The sequence below is a fragment of the Oncorhynchus kisutch genome, unplaced genomic scaffold (genome assembly GCF_002021735.2).
Source record: "Oncorhynchus kisutch isolate 150728-3 unplaced genomic scaffold, Okis_V2 scaffold3973, whole genome shotgun sequence".
NCBI classification, from domain to species: Eukaryota; Metazoa; Chordata; class Actinopteri; order Salmoniformes; family Salmonidae; genus Oncorhynchus; species Oncorhynchus kisutch.
The window spans coordinates 228,405-245,492 of NW_022265918.1; the positions used below are offsets into that span (position 1 = coordinate 228,405).

At 40.3% G+C, this 17,088-nt stretch overlaps 1 protein-coding gene across 1 annotated transcript in view; it reads right to left on the reverse strand.

Annotated features, from left to right (window-relative positions):
• The window catches only part of LOC116372943 (unconventional myosin-XV-like), a gene marked incomplete at its 5' end in the record, with an annotated part of 176,783 nt that overhangs the window by 77,640 nt on the left and 82,055 nt on the right, over window positions 1–17,088 (reverse strand). Inside the window, 4 exon segments of the mRNA XM_031821429.1 lie at window positions 2,208–2,280; window positions 2,556–2,746; window positions 8,479–8,687; window positions 11,364–11,459. Of these exon segments, the coding sequence (XP_031677289.1) occupies window positions 2,208–2,280; window positions 2,556–2,746; window positions 8,479–8,687; window positions 11,364–11,459 (569 nt within the window).

Here is a 17,088-nt window from a genome sequence, read left to right on the forward strand (position 1 = left end):
AGGATGGTAGGATAGGATGCCTGTGTAGTAGGATGGTAGGATAGGATACCTGTGTAGTAGGATGGTAGGATAGTATACCTGTGTTGTAGGATGGTAGGATAGGATACCTGTATATTAGGATAGGATACCTGTGTAGTAGGATGGTAGGATAGGATACCTTTGTAGTAGGATGGTAGGATAGGATACCTGTGTCGTAGAATAGGATACCTGTGTAGTAGAATGGTATGATAGGATACCTGTGTAGTAGGATGGTAGGATAGGATGCCTGTGTAGTAGGATGGTAGGATAGGATACCTGTGTAGTAGGATGGTAGGATAGGATACCTGTGTAGTAGGATAGTAGGATAGGAGACCTGTGTAGTAGGATAGGATACCTGTGTAGTAGGATAGGATAACTGTGTAGTAGGATAGTAGGATAGGATATCTGTGTTATAGGAAGGTAGGATAGTATACCTGTGTAGTGGGATGGTAGGATAGAATACCTGTGTAGTAGGATGGTAGAATAGGATACCTGTGTGGTAGGATGGTAGGATAGAATACCTGTGTAGTAGGATGGTAGGATAGTATACCTGTGTAGTAGGATGGTAGGATAGGATACCTGTGTAGTAGGATGGTAGGATAGGATACCTGTGTAGTAGGATGGTAGGATAGGATACCTGTGTAGTGGGATGGTAGGATAGGATACCTGTGTAGTAGGATAGTAGGATAGGATACCCGTGTAGTAGGAAAGGATACCTGTGTCGTAGAATGGTATGATAGGATACCTGTGTAGTAGGATGGTAGGATAGGATACCTTTGTAGTGGGATAGTAGGATAGGATACCTGTGTAGTAGGAAAGGATACCTGTGTAGTAGGATGGTAGGATAGGATACCTGTGTAGTAGGATAGTAGGATAGGATACCTGTGTAGTAGGAAAGGATACCTGTGTCGTAGAATGGTATGATAGGATACCTGTGTAGTAGGATGGTAGGATAGGATACCTTTGTAGTAGGATGGTAGGATAGGATACCTTTGTAGTAGGATGGTAGGATAGGATACCTTTGTAGTAGGATGGTAGGATAGGATACCTTTGTAGTAGGATGGTAGGATAGGATACCTTTGTAGTAGGATGGTAGGATAGGATACCTGTGTCGTAGGATGGTAGGATAGGATACCTGTGTAGTAGGATGGTAGGATAGGATACCTGTGTCGTAGGATGGTAGGATAGTATACCTGTGTTGTAGGATGGTAGGATAGGATACCTGTATATTAGGATAGGATACCTGTGTAGTAGGATGGTAGGATAGGATACCTTTGTAGTAGGATGGTAGGATAGGGTACCTGTGTCGTAGAATAGGATACCTGTGTAGTAGAATGGTATGATAGGATACCTGTGTAGTAGGATGGTAGGATAGGATGCCTGTGTAGTAGGATGGTAGGATAGGATACCTGTGTAGTAGGATGGTAGGATAGTATACCTGTGTTGTAGGATGGTAGGATAGGATACCTGTATATTAGGATAGGATACCTGTGTAGTAGGATGGTAGGATAGGATACCTTTGTAGTAGGATGGTAGGATAGGATACCTGTGTCGTAGAATAGGATACCTGTGTAGTAGAATGGTATGATAGGATACCTGTGTAGTAGGATGGTAGGATAGGATGCCTGTGTAGTAGGATGGTAGGATAGGATACCTGTGTAGTAGGATGGTAGGATAGGATACCTGTGTAGTAGGATAGTAGGATAGGAGACCTGTGTAGTAGGATAGGATACCTGTGTAGTAGGATAGGATAACTGTGTAGTAGGATAGTAGGATAGGATATCTGTGTTATAGGAAGGTAGGATAGTATACCTGTGTAGTGGGATGGTAGGATAGAATACCTGTGTAGTAGGATGGTAGAATAGGATACCTGTGTGGTAGGATGGTAGGATAGAATACCTGTGTAGTAGGATGGTAGGATAGTATACCTGTGTAGTAGGATGGTAGGATAGGATACCTGTGTAGTAGGATGGTAGGATAGGATACCTGTGTAGTAGGATGGTAGGATAGGATACCTGTGTAGTGGGATGGTAGGATAGAATACCTGTGTAGTAGGATGGTAGGATAGGATACCTGTGTGGTAGGATGGTAGGATAGAATACCTGTGTAGTAGGATGGTAGGATAGTATACCTGTGTCGTAGGATGGTAGGTTAGGATACCTGTGTAGTAGGATGGTAGGATAGTATACCTGTGTCGCAGGATGTCTCCCGCCAGATCTTCTCCACTGGTCCAGGATTGGACAGGACACAGGAACGATTCTCCTAGATAGAGAGAGAGAGAGACAAAGAGAGAGAGAGAGAGAGACAGAGAGAGAGACAGAGAGACAGAGAGAGAGAGAGAGAGAGAGAGACAGAGAGAGAGACAGAGAGAGAGAGAGAGAGAGAGACAGAGAGAGAGACAGAGAGAGAGAGAGAGAGAGAGAAGAGATGTATGGAGATAAGCATTTGTTTTGATTTGATTTGATTTGTCCCCCCTGTGTTTCTGTGTCTGTCAGTTAGTAGACAGCTCTGTGATGTCATCAGAAAGCGCAGCTCACCGTCGAAGCAGGACACCTGCAGCACCATGTTAGCCCTCTTCCTATTGGCTGTCCACTCCAACAGAGACAGTGGATAGGTGCGTGCTGTCTCAGGGGCGGAGCCTGATAATAGCCGGGACTTCTGATTGGCCTGGATCAGCCGGTGCTGCAGCAGCGCCCGGCATCCAGCAGGGGCGTGGTCAGACACAAACCTAGGAGACAGGTGAGAGCAGGTAGGACCATGGTCTGTGTGTGTGTTCTTACATCAGTAGGTGTGTGTGTGTTCTTACTTCAGTAGATGTGTGTGTGTGTTCTTACTTCAGTAGGTGTGTGTGTGTGTGTTCTTACTTCAGTAGGTGTGTGTGTGTGTGTGTGTGTGTGTTCTTACTTCAGTAGGTGTGTGTGTGTGTTCTTACTTCAGTAGGTGTGTGTGTGTTCTTACTTCAGTAGATGTGTGTGTGTGTGTGTGTGTTCTTACTTCAGTAGATGTGTGTGTGTGTGTGTGTGTGTTCTTACTTCAGTAGGTGTGTGTGTGTGTTCTTACTTCAGTAGGTGTGTGTGTGTGTTCTTACTTCAGTAGATGTGTGTGTGTGTGTTCTTACTTCAGTAGGTGTGTGTGTGTGTGTTCTTACTTCAGTAGGTGTGTGTGTGTGTGTGTTCTTACTTCAGTAGGTGTGTGTGTGTGTTCTTACTTCAGTAGGTGTGTGTGTGTTCTTACTTCAGTAGATGTGTGTGTGTGTGTGTGTGTGTGTGTTCTTACTTCAGTAGATGTGTGTGTGTGTGTGTGTGTGTTCTTACTTCAGTAGGTGTGTGTGTGTTCTTACTTCAGTAGGTGTGTGTGTGTGTTCTTACTTCAGTAGGTGTGTGTGTGTTCTTACTTCAGTAGGTGTGTGTGTGTTCTTACTTCAGTAGGTGTGTGTGTGTTCTTACTTCAGTAGGTGTGTGTGTGTGTTCTTACTTCAGTAGGTGTGTGTGTGTGTGTGTTCTTACTTCAGTAGGTGTGTGTGTGTGTTCTTACTTCAGTAGGTGTGTGTGTGTTCTTACTTCAGTAGGTGTGTGTGTGTGTGTGTGTGTGTTCTTACTTCAGTAGGTGTGTGTGTGTGTGTTCTTACTTCAGTAGGTGTGTGTGTGTGTGTGTTCTTACTTCAGTAGGTGTGTGTGTGTGTTCTTACTTCAGTAGGTGTGTGTGTGTGTTCTTACTTCAGTAGGTGTGTGTGTGTTCTTACTTCAGTAGGTGTGTGTGTGTGTTCTTACTTCAGTAGGTGTGTGTGTGTGTGTTCTTACTTCAGTAGGTTGTGTGTGTTCTTACTTCAGTAGGTGTGTGTGTGTGTGTTCTTACTTCAGTAGGTGTGTGTGTGTGTGTTCTTACTTCAGTAGATGTGTGTGTGTGTGTTCTTACTTCAGTAGGTGTGTGTGTGTTCTTACTTAAGTAGATGTGTGTGTGTTCTTACTTCAGTAGGTGTGTGTGTGTGTGTTCTTACTTCAGTAGGTGTGTGTGTGTTCTTACTTCAGTAGGTGTGTGTGTGTGTGTTCTTACTTCAGTAGGTGTGTGTGTGTTTCAGTAGGTTTTACTTCAGTAGGTGTGGTGTGTGTTCTTACTTCAGTAGGTGTGTGTGTGTGTGTGTTCTTACTTCAGTAGGTGTGTGTGTGTGTTCTTACTTCAGTAGGTGTGTGTGTGTTCTTACTTCAGTAGGTGTGTGTGTGTTCTTACTTCAGTAGGTGTGTGTGTGTGTGGTTCTTACTTCAGTAGGTGTGTGTGTGTGTGTTCTTACTTCAGTAGGTGTGTGTGTGTGTTCTTACTTCAGTAGGTGTGTGTGTGTGTTCTTACTTCAGTAGGTGTGTGTGTGTGTTCTTACTTCAGTAGGTGTGTGTGTGTTCTTACTTCAGTAGGTGTGTGTGTGTGTGTGTGTTCTTACTTCAGTAGGTGTGTGTGTGTTCTTACTTCAGTAGGTGTGTGTGTGTGTTCTTACTTCAGTAGGTGTGTGTGTGTGTTCTTACTTCAGTAGTGTGTGTGTGTTCTTACTTCAGTAGGTGTGTGTGTGTTCTTACTTCAGTAGGTGTGTGTGTGTGTGTTCTTACTTCAGTAGATGTGTGTGTGTGTTCTTTACTTCAGTAATGGGTGTGTGTTCTTACTTCAGTAGTGTGTGTGTGTGTGTTTCTTACTTCAGTAGGTGTGTGTGTGTGTGTGTGTTCTCACTTCAGTAGGTGTGTGTGTGTTCTTACTTCAGTAGGTGTGTGTGTGTGTTCTTACTTCAGTAGGTGTGTGTATGTTCTTACTTCAGTAGGTGTGTGTGTGTTCTTACTCAGTAGGTGTGTGGTGTGGTTCTCACTTCAGTAGGTGTGTGTGTGTGTTCTTACTTCAGTAGGTGTGTGTGTGGTTCTTACTTCAGTAGGTGTGTGTGTGTGTGTTCTTACTTCAGTAGGTGTGTGTGTGTGTGTTCTTACTTCAGTAGGTGTGTGTGTGTTCTTACTTCAGTAGGTGTGTGTGTGTGTTCTTACTTCAGTAGGTGTGTGTGTGTGTGTGTGTGTGTGTTCTTACTTCAGTAGGTGTGTGTGTGTGTTCTTACTTCAGTAGGTGTGTGTTTGTTCTTACTTCAGTAGGTGTGTGTGTGTTCTTACTTCCGTAGATGTGTGTGTGTGTGTGTTGTTCTTACTTCAGTAGGGTGTGTGTGTGTGTGTTCTTTACTTCAGTAGGTGTGTGTGTGTCTTACTTCAGTAGGTGGTGTGTGGTGTTTCTTACTTCAGTAGGTGTGTGTGTGTGTTCTTACTTCAGTAGGTGTGTGTGTGTGTTCTTACTCAGTAGGTGTGTGTGTTCTTACTTCAGTAGGTGTGTGTGTGTGTTCTTACTTCAGTAGGTGTGTGTGTTGTTCTTACTTCAGTAGGTGTGTGTGTGTTCTTACTTCATAGGTGTGTGTGTGTGTTCTTACTTCAGTAGGTGTGTGTGTGTGTGTTCTTACTTCAGTAGATGTGTTGTGTGTGTCTTACTTCAGTAGGTGTGTGTGTGTTCTTACTTAAGTAGATGTGTGTGTGTTCTTACTTTCAAGTAGGTGTGTGTGTGTGTGTTCTTACTTCAGTAGGTGTGTGTGTGTTCTTACTTCAGTAGATGTGTGTGTGTGTGTTCTTACTTCAGTAGGTGTGTGTGTGTGTGTGTTCTTACTTCAGTAGGTGTGTGTGTGTGTTCTTACTTCAGTAGGTGTGTGTGTGTGTGTGTGTTCTTACTTCAGTAGATGTGTGTGTGTGTGTTCTTACTTCAGTAGGTGTGTGTGTGTGTGTTCTTACTTCAGTAGATGTGTGTGTGTGTGTTCTTACTTCAGTAGGTGTGTGTGTGTGTGTTCTTACTTCAGTAGGTGTGTGTGTGGTGTGTTCTTACTTCAGTAGGTGTGTGTGTGTGGTTCTTACTTCAGTAGGTGTGTGTGTGTGTGTGTGTTCTTACTTCAGTAGATGTGGTGTGTGTGTGTTCTTACTTCAGTAGGTGTGTGTGTGTGTGTTCTTACTTCAGTAGGGTGTGTGTGTGTGTGTTCTTACTTCAGTAGGTGTGTGTGTGGTTCTTACTTCAGTAGGTGTGTGTGTGTGTTCTTACTTCAGTAGGTGTGTGTGTGTGTTCTTACTTCAGTAGGTGTGTGTGTGTGTTCTTACTTCAGTAGGTGTGTGTGTGTGTGTTCTACTTCAGTAGATGTGTGTGTGTGTTCTTACTTCAGTAGGTGTGTGTGTGTGTTCTTACTTCAGTAGGTGTGTTGTGTGTGTTCTTACTTCAGTAGGTGTGTGTGTGTGTGTCTTTACTTCAGTAGATGTGTGTGTGTGGTGTTGTTCTTACTTCAGTAGATGTGTGTGTGGTGTGTGTTTCTTACTTCAGTAGGTGTGTGTGTGTGTGTGTTCTTACTTCAGTAGGTGTGTGTGTGTGTGTGTTCTTACTTCAGTAGATGTGTGTGTGTGGGTGTTCTTACTTCAGTAGGTGTGTGTGTGTTCTTACTTCATAGTTGTGTGTTCTTACTCAGTAAGGTGTGTGGTGTGTGGTGTTTCTTACTTCAGTAGGTGTGTGTTGTGTGTTACTTCAGTAGGTGTGTGTGTGTTCTTACTTCAGTAGGTGTGGTGTGTGTCTTACTTCAGTAGGTGTGTGTGTGTGTGTGTTCTTACTTCAGTAGGTGTGTGTGTGTGGTCTTACTTCAGTAGGTGTGTGTGTGTGTGTGTTCTTACTTTCAGTAGGTGTGTGTGTGTGTTCTTACTTCAGTAGGTGTGTGTGTGTTCTTACTTCAGTAGGTGGTGTGGTGTGTGTGTGTGGTGTGTGTGGTTCTTACTTCAGTAGGTGTGTGTGTGTTGCTTACTTCAGTAGGTGTGTGTGTGTGTTCTTACTTCAGTAGGTGTTGTGTGTTCTTACTTCAGTAAAGGTGTGTGTGTGTTCTTACTTCAGTAGGTGTGTGTGTGTTCTTACTTCAGTAGGTGTGTGTGTGTTCTTACTTCAGTAGGTGTGTGTGTGTTCTTACTTCAGTAGGTGTGTGTTGTGGGTGTGTGTTCTTACTTCAGTAGATGTGTGTGTGTGTTCTTACTTCAGTAGGTGTGTGTGTGTGTGTGTGTTCTTACTTCAGTAGGTGTGTGTGTGTGTGTGTGTTCTCACTTCAGTAGGTGTGTGTGTGTTCTTACTTCAGTAGGTGTGTGTGTGTTCTTACTTCAGTAGGTGTGTGTGTGTGTGTGTTCTTACTTCAGTAGATGTGTGTGTGTGTTCTTACTTCAGTAGGTGTGTGTTGTGTGGTGTGGTGTTCTTACTTCAGTAGATTGTGTGGTGTGGTGTGTGTGTTTCTTACTTCAGTAGGGTGGTGTGTGTTTTCTTACTTCAGTAGGTGTGTGTGTGTGTTCTTACTTCAGTAGTGTGTGTGTGTGTTCTTACTTTCAGTAGGTTGTGTGTGTTTCTTACTTCAGTAGGTGTGTGTGTGTGTTCTTACTATCAGTAGGTGTGTGTATGTGTTCTTACTTTCAGTAGGTGTGTGTGTGTTCTTTGACTTCAGTAGGTGTGTGTGTGTGTTCTTACTTCAGTAGGTGTGTGTGTGTGTTCTTACTTCAGTAAGTGTGTGTGTGTTCTTACTTCAGAGGTGTGTGTGTGTTCTTACTTCAGTAGGTGTGTGTGTGTGTTCTCACTTCAGTAGGTGTGTGTGTGTGTTCTTACTTCAGTAGGGTGTGTGTGTGTTCTTACTTCAGTAGGTGTGTGTGTGTGTGTTCTTACTTCAGTAGGTGTGTGTGTGTGTGTTCTTACTTCAGTAGGTGTGTGTGTGTTCTTACTTCAGTAGGTGTGTGTGTGTGTTCTTACTTCAGTAGGTGTGTGTGTGTGTGTGTGTGTGTGTGTGTGTGTGTGTGTTCTTACTTCAGTAGGTGTGTGTGTGTGTTCTTACTTCAGTAGGTGTGTGGTGTGTGTTCTTACTTCAGTAGGTGTGTGTGTGTTCTTAACTTCAGTAGGTGTGTGTGTGTGTTCTTACTTCAGTAGGTGTGTGTGTGTGTTCTTACTTCAGTAGGTGTGTGTGTGTTCTTACTTCAGTAGGTGTGTGGTGTGTTCTTACTTCAGTAGGTGTGTGTGTGTGTTCTCACTTCAGTAGGTGTGTGTGTGTGTTCTTACTTCAGTAGGCGTGTGTGTGTTCTTACTTCAGTAGGTGTGTGTGTGTGTGTTCTTACTTCAGTAGGGTGTGTGTGTGTGTGTTCTTACTTCAGTAGGTGTGTGTGTGTTCTTACTTCAGTAGGTGTGTGTGTGTGTTCTTACTTCAGTAGGTGTGTGTGTGTGTGTGTGTGTGTGTGTGTGGTGTGTGTGTTCTTACTTCAGTAGGTGTGTGTGTGTGTTCTTACTTCAGTAGGTGTGTGTGTGTGTTCTTACTTCAGTAGGTGTGTGTGTGTTCCTTACTTCCGTAGATGTGTGTGTGGTGTGTGTGTGTTCTTACTTCAGTAGGTGTGTGTGCAGCCTGGCGGAGGGGGGAAGCAGCAGACACACCCCAGCAGCAGCAGCCAGCCTCTCTCTGCGTTGTCATGGTTAGGGTTCCGCCACACCTGGTTGGCCAGCTGAGCCAGGATCTCGTCTCGCAGGCCCTGATTGGCCAGTCCTCTCTGGATGATGTAGTTCCCAAACAGGTTCTCCTGAGCCCCATTCAGGTGGGGGTCGCCCATGAACCTCAGGATCTACAACATAGAACCACATCCCTTAATACTTAGAACACAGATACGACACAGACAGAACCCTAACACTTAAACACCTAGAACACATAGATAGACAGAACCCTAACACTTAAACACCTAGACCACAGTGATAGACAGAACCCTAACACTTAAACACCTAGAACGCAGAATCCTAACACCTAGAACAAGGAAATAGACAGAACCCTAACACTTAAACACCTAGAACACAGTGATAGACAGAACCATAACACTTAAACACCTAGAACACAGAGATATACATAACCCTAACACTTAAACACCTATAACCCAGAGATAGACAGAACCCTGACACTTAAACTCCTAGAACACAGAATCCTAAACTTAAACACCTAGCACACAGATAGACAGAACTCTAACTCTTAAACACCTAGAACACATAGATAGACAGAACCCTAACACTTAAACAACTAGAACACAGAGCTAGACAGAACCCTAACACCTAAACACCTAGAAAACAGAGATAGACAGAACCCTAACACTTAAACACCTAGAACACAGAGATAGACGGAACCCTAACACTTAAACACCTAGAACACAGAGATATACATAACCCTATGATGAGGAAATTGATATGCTTAAAGGTAATGACTAAAGAATTCCACCCTGAAATGTAATTATGACATTATGTAACAGATATAATGAATAATAAGACAAACGTAACTATTAGTAATCATTCAATTCTGTAACATGTATAATGTTTACAAGTTTAATGATAAACTTCAGTCTAATAAGGTTTGGTCGAGACATAATGAACAGGCCTCACCATAATGAACAGGCCTCACCGTAATGAACAGGAGTCACCGTAATGAAAAGACTCACCATAATGAACAGACTCACCATAATGAACAGACTCACCATAATGAACAGACTCACCATAATGAACAGACTCACCATAATGAACAGGACTCCCCATAGTGAACAGACTCACCATAATGAACAGACTCACCATAGTGAACAGGACTCCCCATAGTGAACAGACTCACCATAATGAACAGACTCACCATAGTGAACAGGACTCACCATAATGAACAGGACTCACCATAGTGACAGACTCACCATAATGAACAGACTCACCATAGTGAACAGGACTCACCATAATGAACAGGACTCACCATAATGAACAGGACTCACCATAATGAACTGGACTCACCATAATGAACTGGACTCACCATAATGAACTGGACTCACCGTAATGAACAAGACTCACCATAATGAACTGGACTCACTATAATGAACAGGCAGGACTCACCATAATGAACAGGACTCACCATAATGAACAGGACTCACCATAATGAACAGGACTCACCATAATAGAACAGACTCACCATAATGAACAGGACTCACCATAATGAACAGGACTCACCATAATGAACAGGACTCACCATAATGAACATGACTCACCCATAGTGAACAGGACTCACCATAATGAACAGGACTCACCGTAATTGAACAGGACTCACCATAATGAACTGGACTCACCGTAATGAACAGGACTCACATAATGAACTGGACTCACTATAATGAACAGGCAGGACTCACCATAATGAACAGGACTCACCATAATGAACAGGACTCACCATAATGAACAGGACTCACCATAATGAACAGGACTCACCATAATGAACAGGACTCACATAATGAAGGACTCACCATAATGAAGGCCTCACCATAATGAACAGGACCTCACCATAATGAACAGGGACTCACCATAATGAACAGGGCTCACCATAATGAACATGACTCACCAAAATGAACAGGACTCACCATAATGAACATGACTTCACCATAATGAACAGGACTCACCATAATGAACAGACTCACCATAATGAACAGGACTCACCATAATGAACAGGACTCACCATAATGAACAGGACTCACCATAATGAACAGTCAGGACTCCCCAAAATGAACAGTCAGGACTCCCCATAATGAACAGGACTCACCATAATGAACAGTCAGGACTCCCCATAATGAACAGGACTCACCATAATGAACAGGACTCACCATAATGAACAGTCAGGACTCCCCATAATGAACAGGACTCCCCATAATGAACAGTCAGGACTCCCCATAGTGAACAGGACTCACCATAATGAACAGGACTCACCATAATGAACAGTCAGGACTCACCATAATGAACAGTCAGGACTCACCATAATGAACAGGACTCACCATAATGAACAGTCAGGACTCCCCATAATGAACAGTCAGGACTCCCCATAATGAACAGGACTCACCATAATGAACAGTCAGGACTTCCCATAATGAACAGGACTCACCATAATGAACAGGACTCACCATAATGAACAGTCAGGACTCCCCATAATGAACAGTCAGGACTCCCCATAATGAACAGTCAGGACTCCCCATAATGAACAGGACTCACCATAATGAACAGTCAGGACTCCCCATAATGAACAGGACTCACCATAATGAACAGTCAGGACTCACCATAGTGAACAGGACTCACCATAACGAACATGACTCACCATAATGAACAGACTCACCATAATGAACAGGACTCACCATAATGAACAGGACTCACCATAATGAACAGGACTCACCATAATGAACAGGACTCACCATAATGAACAGGACTCACCATAGTGAACAGGACTCACCATAATGAACAGGACTCACCATAACGAACAGCTCCAGAGATTCCTGTCGGAGGTCCTCATCTGTACATGTCAGGGTCCTCTCCAAAGGAACCATTAGCATCCCAAACATTGGCTCCTAACAGAGAGAGGGTCAGGGGTCAGGGGTCAAACCCTGGAGATTAGACATGTGTACGTCAGGGTCCTCTCCAAGGGAACCATTAGCATCCCAAACATTGGCTCCTAACAGAGAGAGGGTCAGGGGTCAGGGGTCAGACCCTGGATTAGACATGTGTACGTCAGGGTCCTCTCCAAAGGAACCATTAGCATCCCAAACACAGGCTCCTAACAGAGAGAGGGTCAGGGGTCAGGGGTCAGACACTGGAGATGAGACATGTGTATGTCAGGGTTGGTGTCAATTCCAGTCTCATTTGAAATTCCAATTCAATTCTTGAATTCACTCATGAAGAGGAGAATTTATGTGGAATTCATTTAGAATTTCAACCATGTTCAAGTTTTGGAATTGAATTAGAATTAGACTGTTTGGACATTCTGAATTGCAATTTAATTTTAAATTGTAAAAAATGTTATCTTTGGAAATGAATTAGAATTTCGTATTTTAACATTTCCCAGGTAATGGAATGAATGGACATAGTACCAAACATTGACTGATTCATCTTCAATCAGTTCAACTGTATTTCTGTATTTCCAATATAACTAGGCTGTCTGTATTTCCAATATAACTAGGCTGTCTGTATTTCCAATATAACTAGGCTGTCTGTATTTCTATATTTCCAATATAACTAGGCTGTCTGTATTTCCAATATAACTAGGCTGTCTGTATTTCCAATATAACTAGGCTGTCTGTATTTCCAATATAACTAGGCTGTCTGTATTTCTATATTTCCAATATAACTAGGCTGTCTGTATTTCTAATATAACTAGGCTGTCTGTATTTCCAATATAACTAGGCTGTCTGTATTTCCAATATAACTAGGCTGTCTGAATTTCTATATTTCCAATATAACTAGGCTGTCTGTATTTCCAATATAACTAGGCTGTCTGTATTTCCAATATAACTAGGCTGTCTGTATTTCCAATATAACTAGGCTGTCTGTATTTCTATATTTCCAATATAACTAGGCTGTCTGTATTTCCAATATAACTAGGCTGTCTGTATTTCCAATATAACTAGGCTGTCTGTATTTCTGTATTTCCAATATAACTAGGCTGTCTATATTTCTATATTTCCAATATAACTAGGCTGTCTGTATTTCCAATATAACTAGGCTGTCTGTATTTCCAATATAACTAGGCTGTCTGTATTTCTGTATTTCCAATATAACTAGGCTGTCTGTATTTCCAATATAACTAGGCTGTCTGTATTTCTGTATTTCCAATATAACTAGGCTGTCTGTATTTCCAATATAACTAGGCTGTCTGTATTTCCAATATAACTAGGCTGTCTGTATTTCCAATATAACTAGGCTGTCTGTATTTCCAATATAACTAGGCTGTCTGTATTTCCAATATAACTAGGCTGTCTGTATTTCCAATATAACTAGGCTGTCTGTATTTCTATATTTCCAATAAAACTAGGCTGTCTGTATTTCCAATATAACTAGGCTGTCTGTATTTCCAATAGAAGTAGGCTGTCTGTATTTCCAATATAACTAGGCTGTCTGTATTTCCAATATAACTAGGCTGTCTGTATTTCCAATATAACTAGGCTGTCTGTATTTCCAATATAACTAGGCTGTCTGTATTTCCAAATAACTAGGCTGTCTGTATTCCAAATAACTAGGCTGTCTATATTTCTATATTTCCAATATAACTAGGCTGTCTGTATTTCCAATATAACTAGGCTGTCTGTATTTCCAATATAACTAGGCTGTCTGTATTTCTGTATTTCCAATATAACTAGGCTGTCTGTATTTCTATATTTCCAATATAACTAGGCTGTCTGTATTTCCAATATAACTAGGCTGTCTGTATTTCCAATATAACTAGGCTGTCTGTATTTCTATATTTCCAATATAACTAGGCTGTCTGTATTTCCAATATAACTAGGCTGTCTGTATTTCCAATATAACTAGGCTGTCTGTATTTCCAATATAACTAGGCTGTCTGTATTTCCAATATAACTAGGCTGTCTGTATTTCCAATATAACTAGGCTGTCTGTATTTCTATATTTCCAATATAACTAGGCTGTCTGTATTTCCAATATAACTAGGCTGTCTGTATTTCCAATATAACTAGGCTGTCTGTATTTCTATCTTTCCAATATAACTAGGCTGTCTGTATTTCCAATATAACTAGGCTGTCTGTATTTCTATCTTTCCAATATAACTAGGCTGTCTGTATTTCTATATTTCCAATATAACTAGGCTGTCTGTATTTCCAATATAACTAGGCTGTCTGTATTTCCAATATAACTAGGCTGTCTGTATTTCTGTATTTCCAATAGAACTAGGCTGTCTGTATTTCCAATATAACTAGGCTGTCTGTATTTCTATATTTCCAATAGAACTAGGCTGTCTGTATTTCCAATATAACTAGGCTGTCTGTATTTCCAATATAACTAGGCTGTCTGTATTTCCAATATAACTAGGCTGTCTATATTTCTATATTTCCAATATAACTAGGCTGTCTGTATTTCCAATATAACTAGGCTGTCTGTATTTCCAATATAACTAGGCTGTCTGTATTTCTGTATTTCCAATATAACTAGGCTGTCTGTATTTCTATATTTCCAATATAACTAGGCTGTCTGTATTTCTATATTTCCAATATAACTAGGCTGTCTGTATTTCCAATATAACTAGGCTGTCTGTATTTCCAATATAACTAGGCTGTCTGTATTTCCAATAGAACTAGGCTGTCTGTATTTCCAATATAACTAGGCTGTCTGTATTTCCAATATAACTAGGCTGTCTGTATTTCCAATATAACTAGGCTGTCTGTATTTCTATATTTCCAATATAACTAGGCTGTCTGTATTTCCAATATAACTAGGCTGTCTGTATTTCCAATATAACTAGGCTGTCTGTATTTCTATATTTCCAATATAACTAGGCTGTCTGTATTTCCAATATAACTAGGCTGTCTGTATTTCCAATATAACTAGGCTGTCTGTATTTCCAATATAACTAGGCTGTCTGTATTTCCAATATAACTAGGCTGTCTGTATTTCCAATATAACTAGGCTGTCTGTATTTCCAATATAACTAGGCTGTCTGTATTTCCAATATAACTAGGCTGTCTGTATTTCCAATATAACTAGGCTGTCTGTATTTCTGTATTTCCAATATAACTAGGCTGTCTGTATTTCCAATATAACTAGGCTGTCTGTATTTCAATATTTCCAACATAACTAGGCTGTCTGTATTTCCAATATAACTAGGCTGTCTATATTTCTGTATTTCCAATATAACTAGGCTGTCTGTATTTCCAATATAACTAGGCTGTCTGTGTTTCCAATATAACTAGGCTGTCTGTATTTCTGTATTTCCAATATAACTAGGCTGTCTGTATTTCCAATATAACTAGGCTGTCTGTATTTCTATATTTCCAATATAACTAGGCTGTCTGTATTTCCAATATAACTAGGCTGTCTGTATTTCCAATATAACTAGGCTGTCTGTATTTCCAATATAACTAGGCTGTCTGTATTTCCAATATAACTAGGCTGTCTGTATTTCTGTATTTCCAATATAACTAGGCTGTCTGTATTTCCAATATAACCATGCTGTCTATATTTCTATATTTCCAATATAACTAGGCTGTCTGTATTTATATATTTCCAATATAACTAGGCTGTCTGTATTTCCAATATAACTAGGCTGTCTGTATTTCCAATATAACTAGGCTGTCTGTATTTCCAATATAACTAGGCTGTCTGTATTTCTATATTTCCAATATAACTAGGCTGTCTGTATTTCTGTATTTCCAATATAACTAGGCTGTCTGTATTTCCAATATAACTAGGCTGTCTGTATTTCTGTATTTCCAATATAACTAGGCTGTCTGTATTTCCAATATAACTAGGCTGTCTGTATTTCCAATATAACTAGGCTGTCTGTATTTCCAATATAACTAGGCTGTCTGTATTTCCAATATAACTAGGCTGTCTGTATTTCCAATATAACTAGGCTGTCTGTATTTCTATATTTCCAATATAACTAGGCTGTCTGTATTTCTGTATTTCCAATATAACTAGGCTGTCTGTATTTCTAATATAACTAGGCTGTCTGTATTTCTGTATTTCCAATATAACTAGGCTGTCTGTATTTCCAATATAACTAGGCTGTCTGTATTTCTGTATTTCCAATATAACTAGGCTGTCTGTATTTCCAATATAACTAGGCTGTCTGTATTTCTATATTTCCAATATAACTAGGCTGTCTGTATTTCCAATATAACTAGGCTGTCTGTATTTCCAATATAACTAGGCTGTCTGTATTTCCAATATAACTAGGCTGTCTGTATTTCCAATATAACTAGGCTGTCTGTATTTCTGTATTTCCAATATAACTAGGCTGTCTGTATTTCCAATATAACCATGCTGTCTATATTTCTATATTTCCAATATAACTAGGCTGTCTGTATTTATATATTTCCAATATAACTAGGCTGTCTGTATTTCCAATATAACTAGGCTGTCTGTATTTCCAATATAACTAGGCTGTCTGTATTTCCAATATAACTAGGCTGTCTGTATTTCTATATTTCCAATATAACTAGGCTGTCTGTATTTCTGTATTTCCAATATAACTAGGCTGTCTGTATTTCCAATATAACTAGGCTGTCTGTATTTCTGTATTTCCAATATAACTAGGCTGTCTGTATTTCCAATATAACTAGGCTGTCTGTATTTCCAATATAACTAGGCTGTCTGTATTTCCAATATAACTAGGCTGTCTGTATTTCCAATATAACTAGGCTGTCTGTATTTCCAATATAACTAGGCTGTCTGTATTTCTATATTTCCAATATAACTAGGCTGTCTGTATTTCTGTATTTCCAATATAACTAGGCTGTCTGTATTTCCAATATAACTAGGCTGTCTGTATTTCTGTATTTCCAATATAACTAGGCTGTCTGTATTTCCAATATAACTAGGCTGTCTGTATTTCCAATATAACTAGGCTGTCTGTATTTCTGTATTTCCAATATAACTAGGCTGTCTGTATTTCTGTATTTCCAACATAACTAGGCTGTCTGTATTTCCAATATAACTAGGCTGTCTGTATTTCTGTATATCCAATATAACTAGGCTGTCTGTATTTCTGTATTTCCAACATAACTAGGCTGTCTGTATTTCTGTATATCCAATATAACTAGGCTGTCTATATTTCTATATTTCCAATATAACTAGGCTGTCTGTATTTCCAATATAACTAGGCTGTCTGTATTTCCAATATAACTAGGCTGTCTGTATTTCCAATATAACTAGGCTGTCTGTATTTCTATATTTCCAATATAACTAGGCTGTCTGTATTTCCAATATAACTAGGCTGTCTGTATTTCCAATATAACTAGGCTGTCTGTATTTCTATATTTCCAATATAACTAGGCTGTCTGTATTTCCAATATAACTAGGCTGTCTGTATTTCCAATATAACTAGGCTGTCTGTATTTCTATATTTCCAATATAACTAGGCTGTCTGTATTTCCAATATAACTAGGCTGTCTGTATTTCCAATATAACTAGGCTGTCTGTATTTCCAATATAACTAGGCTGTCTGTATTTCTATATTTCCAATAT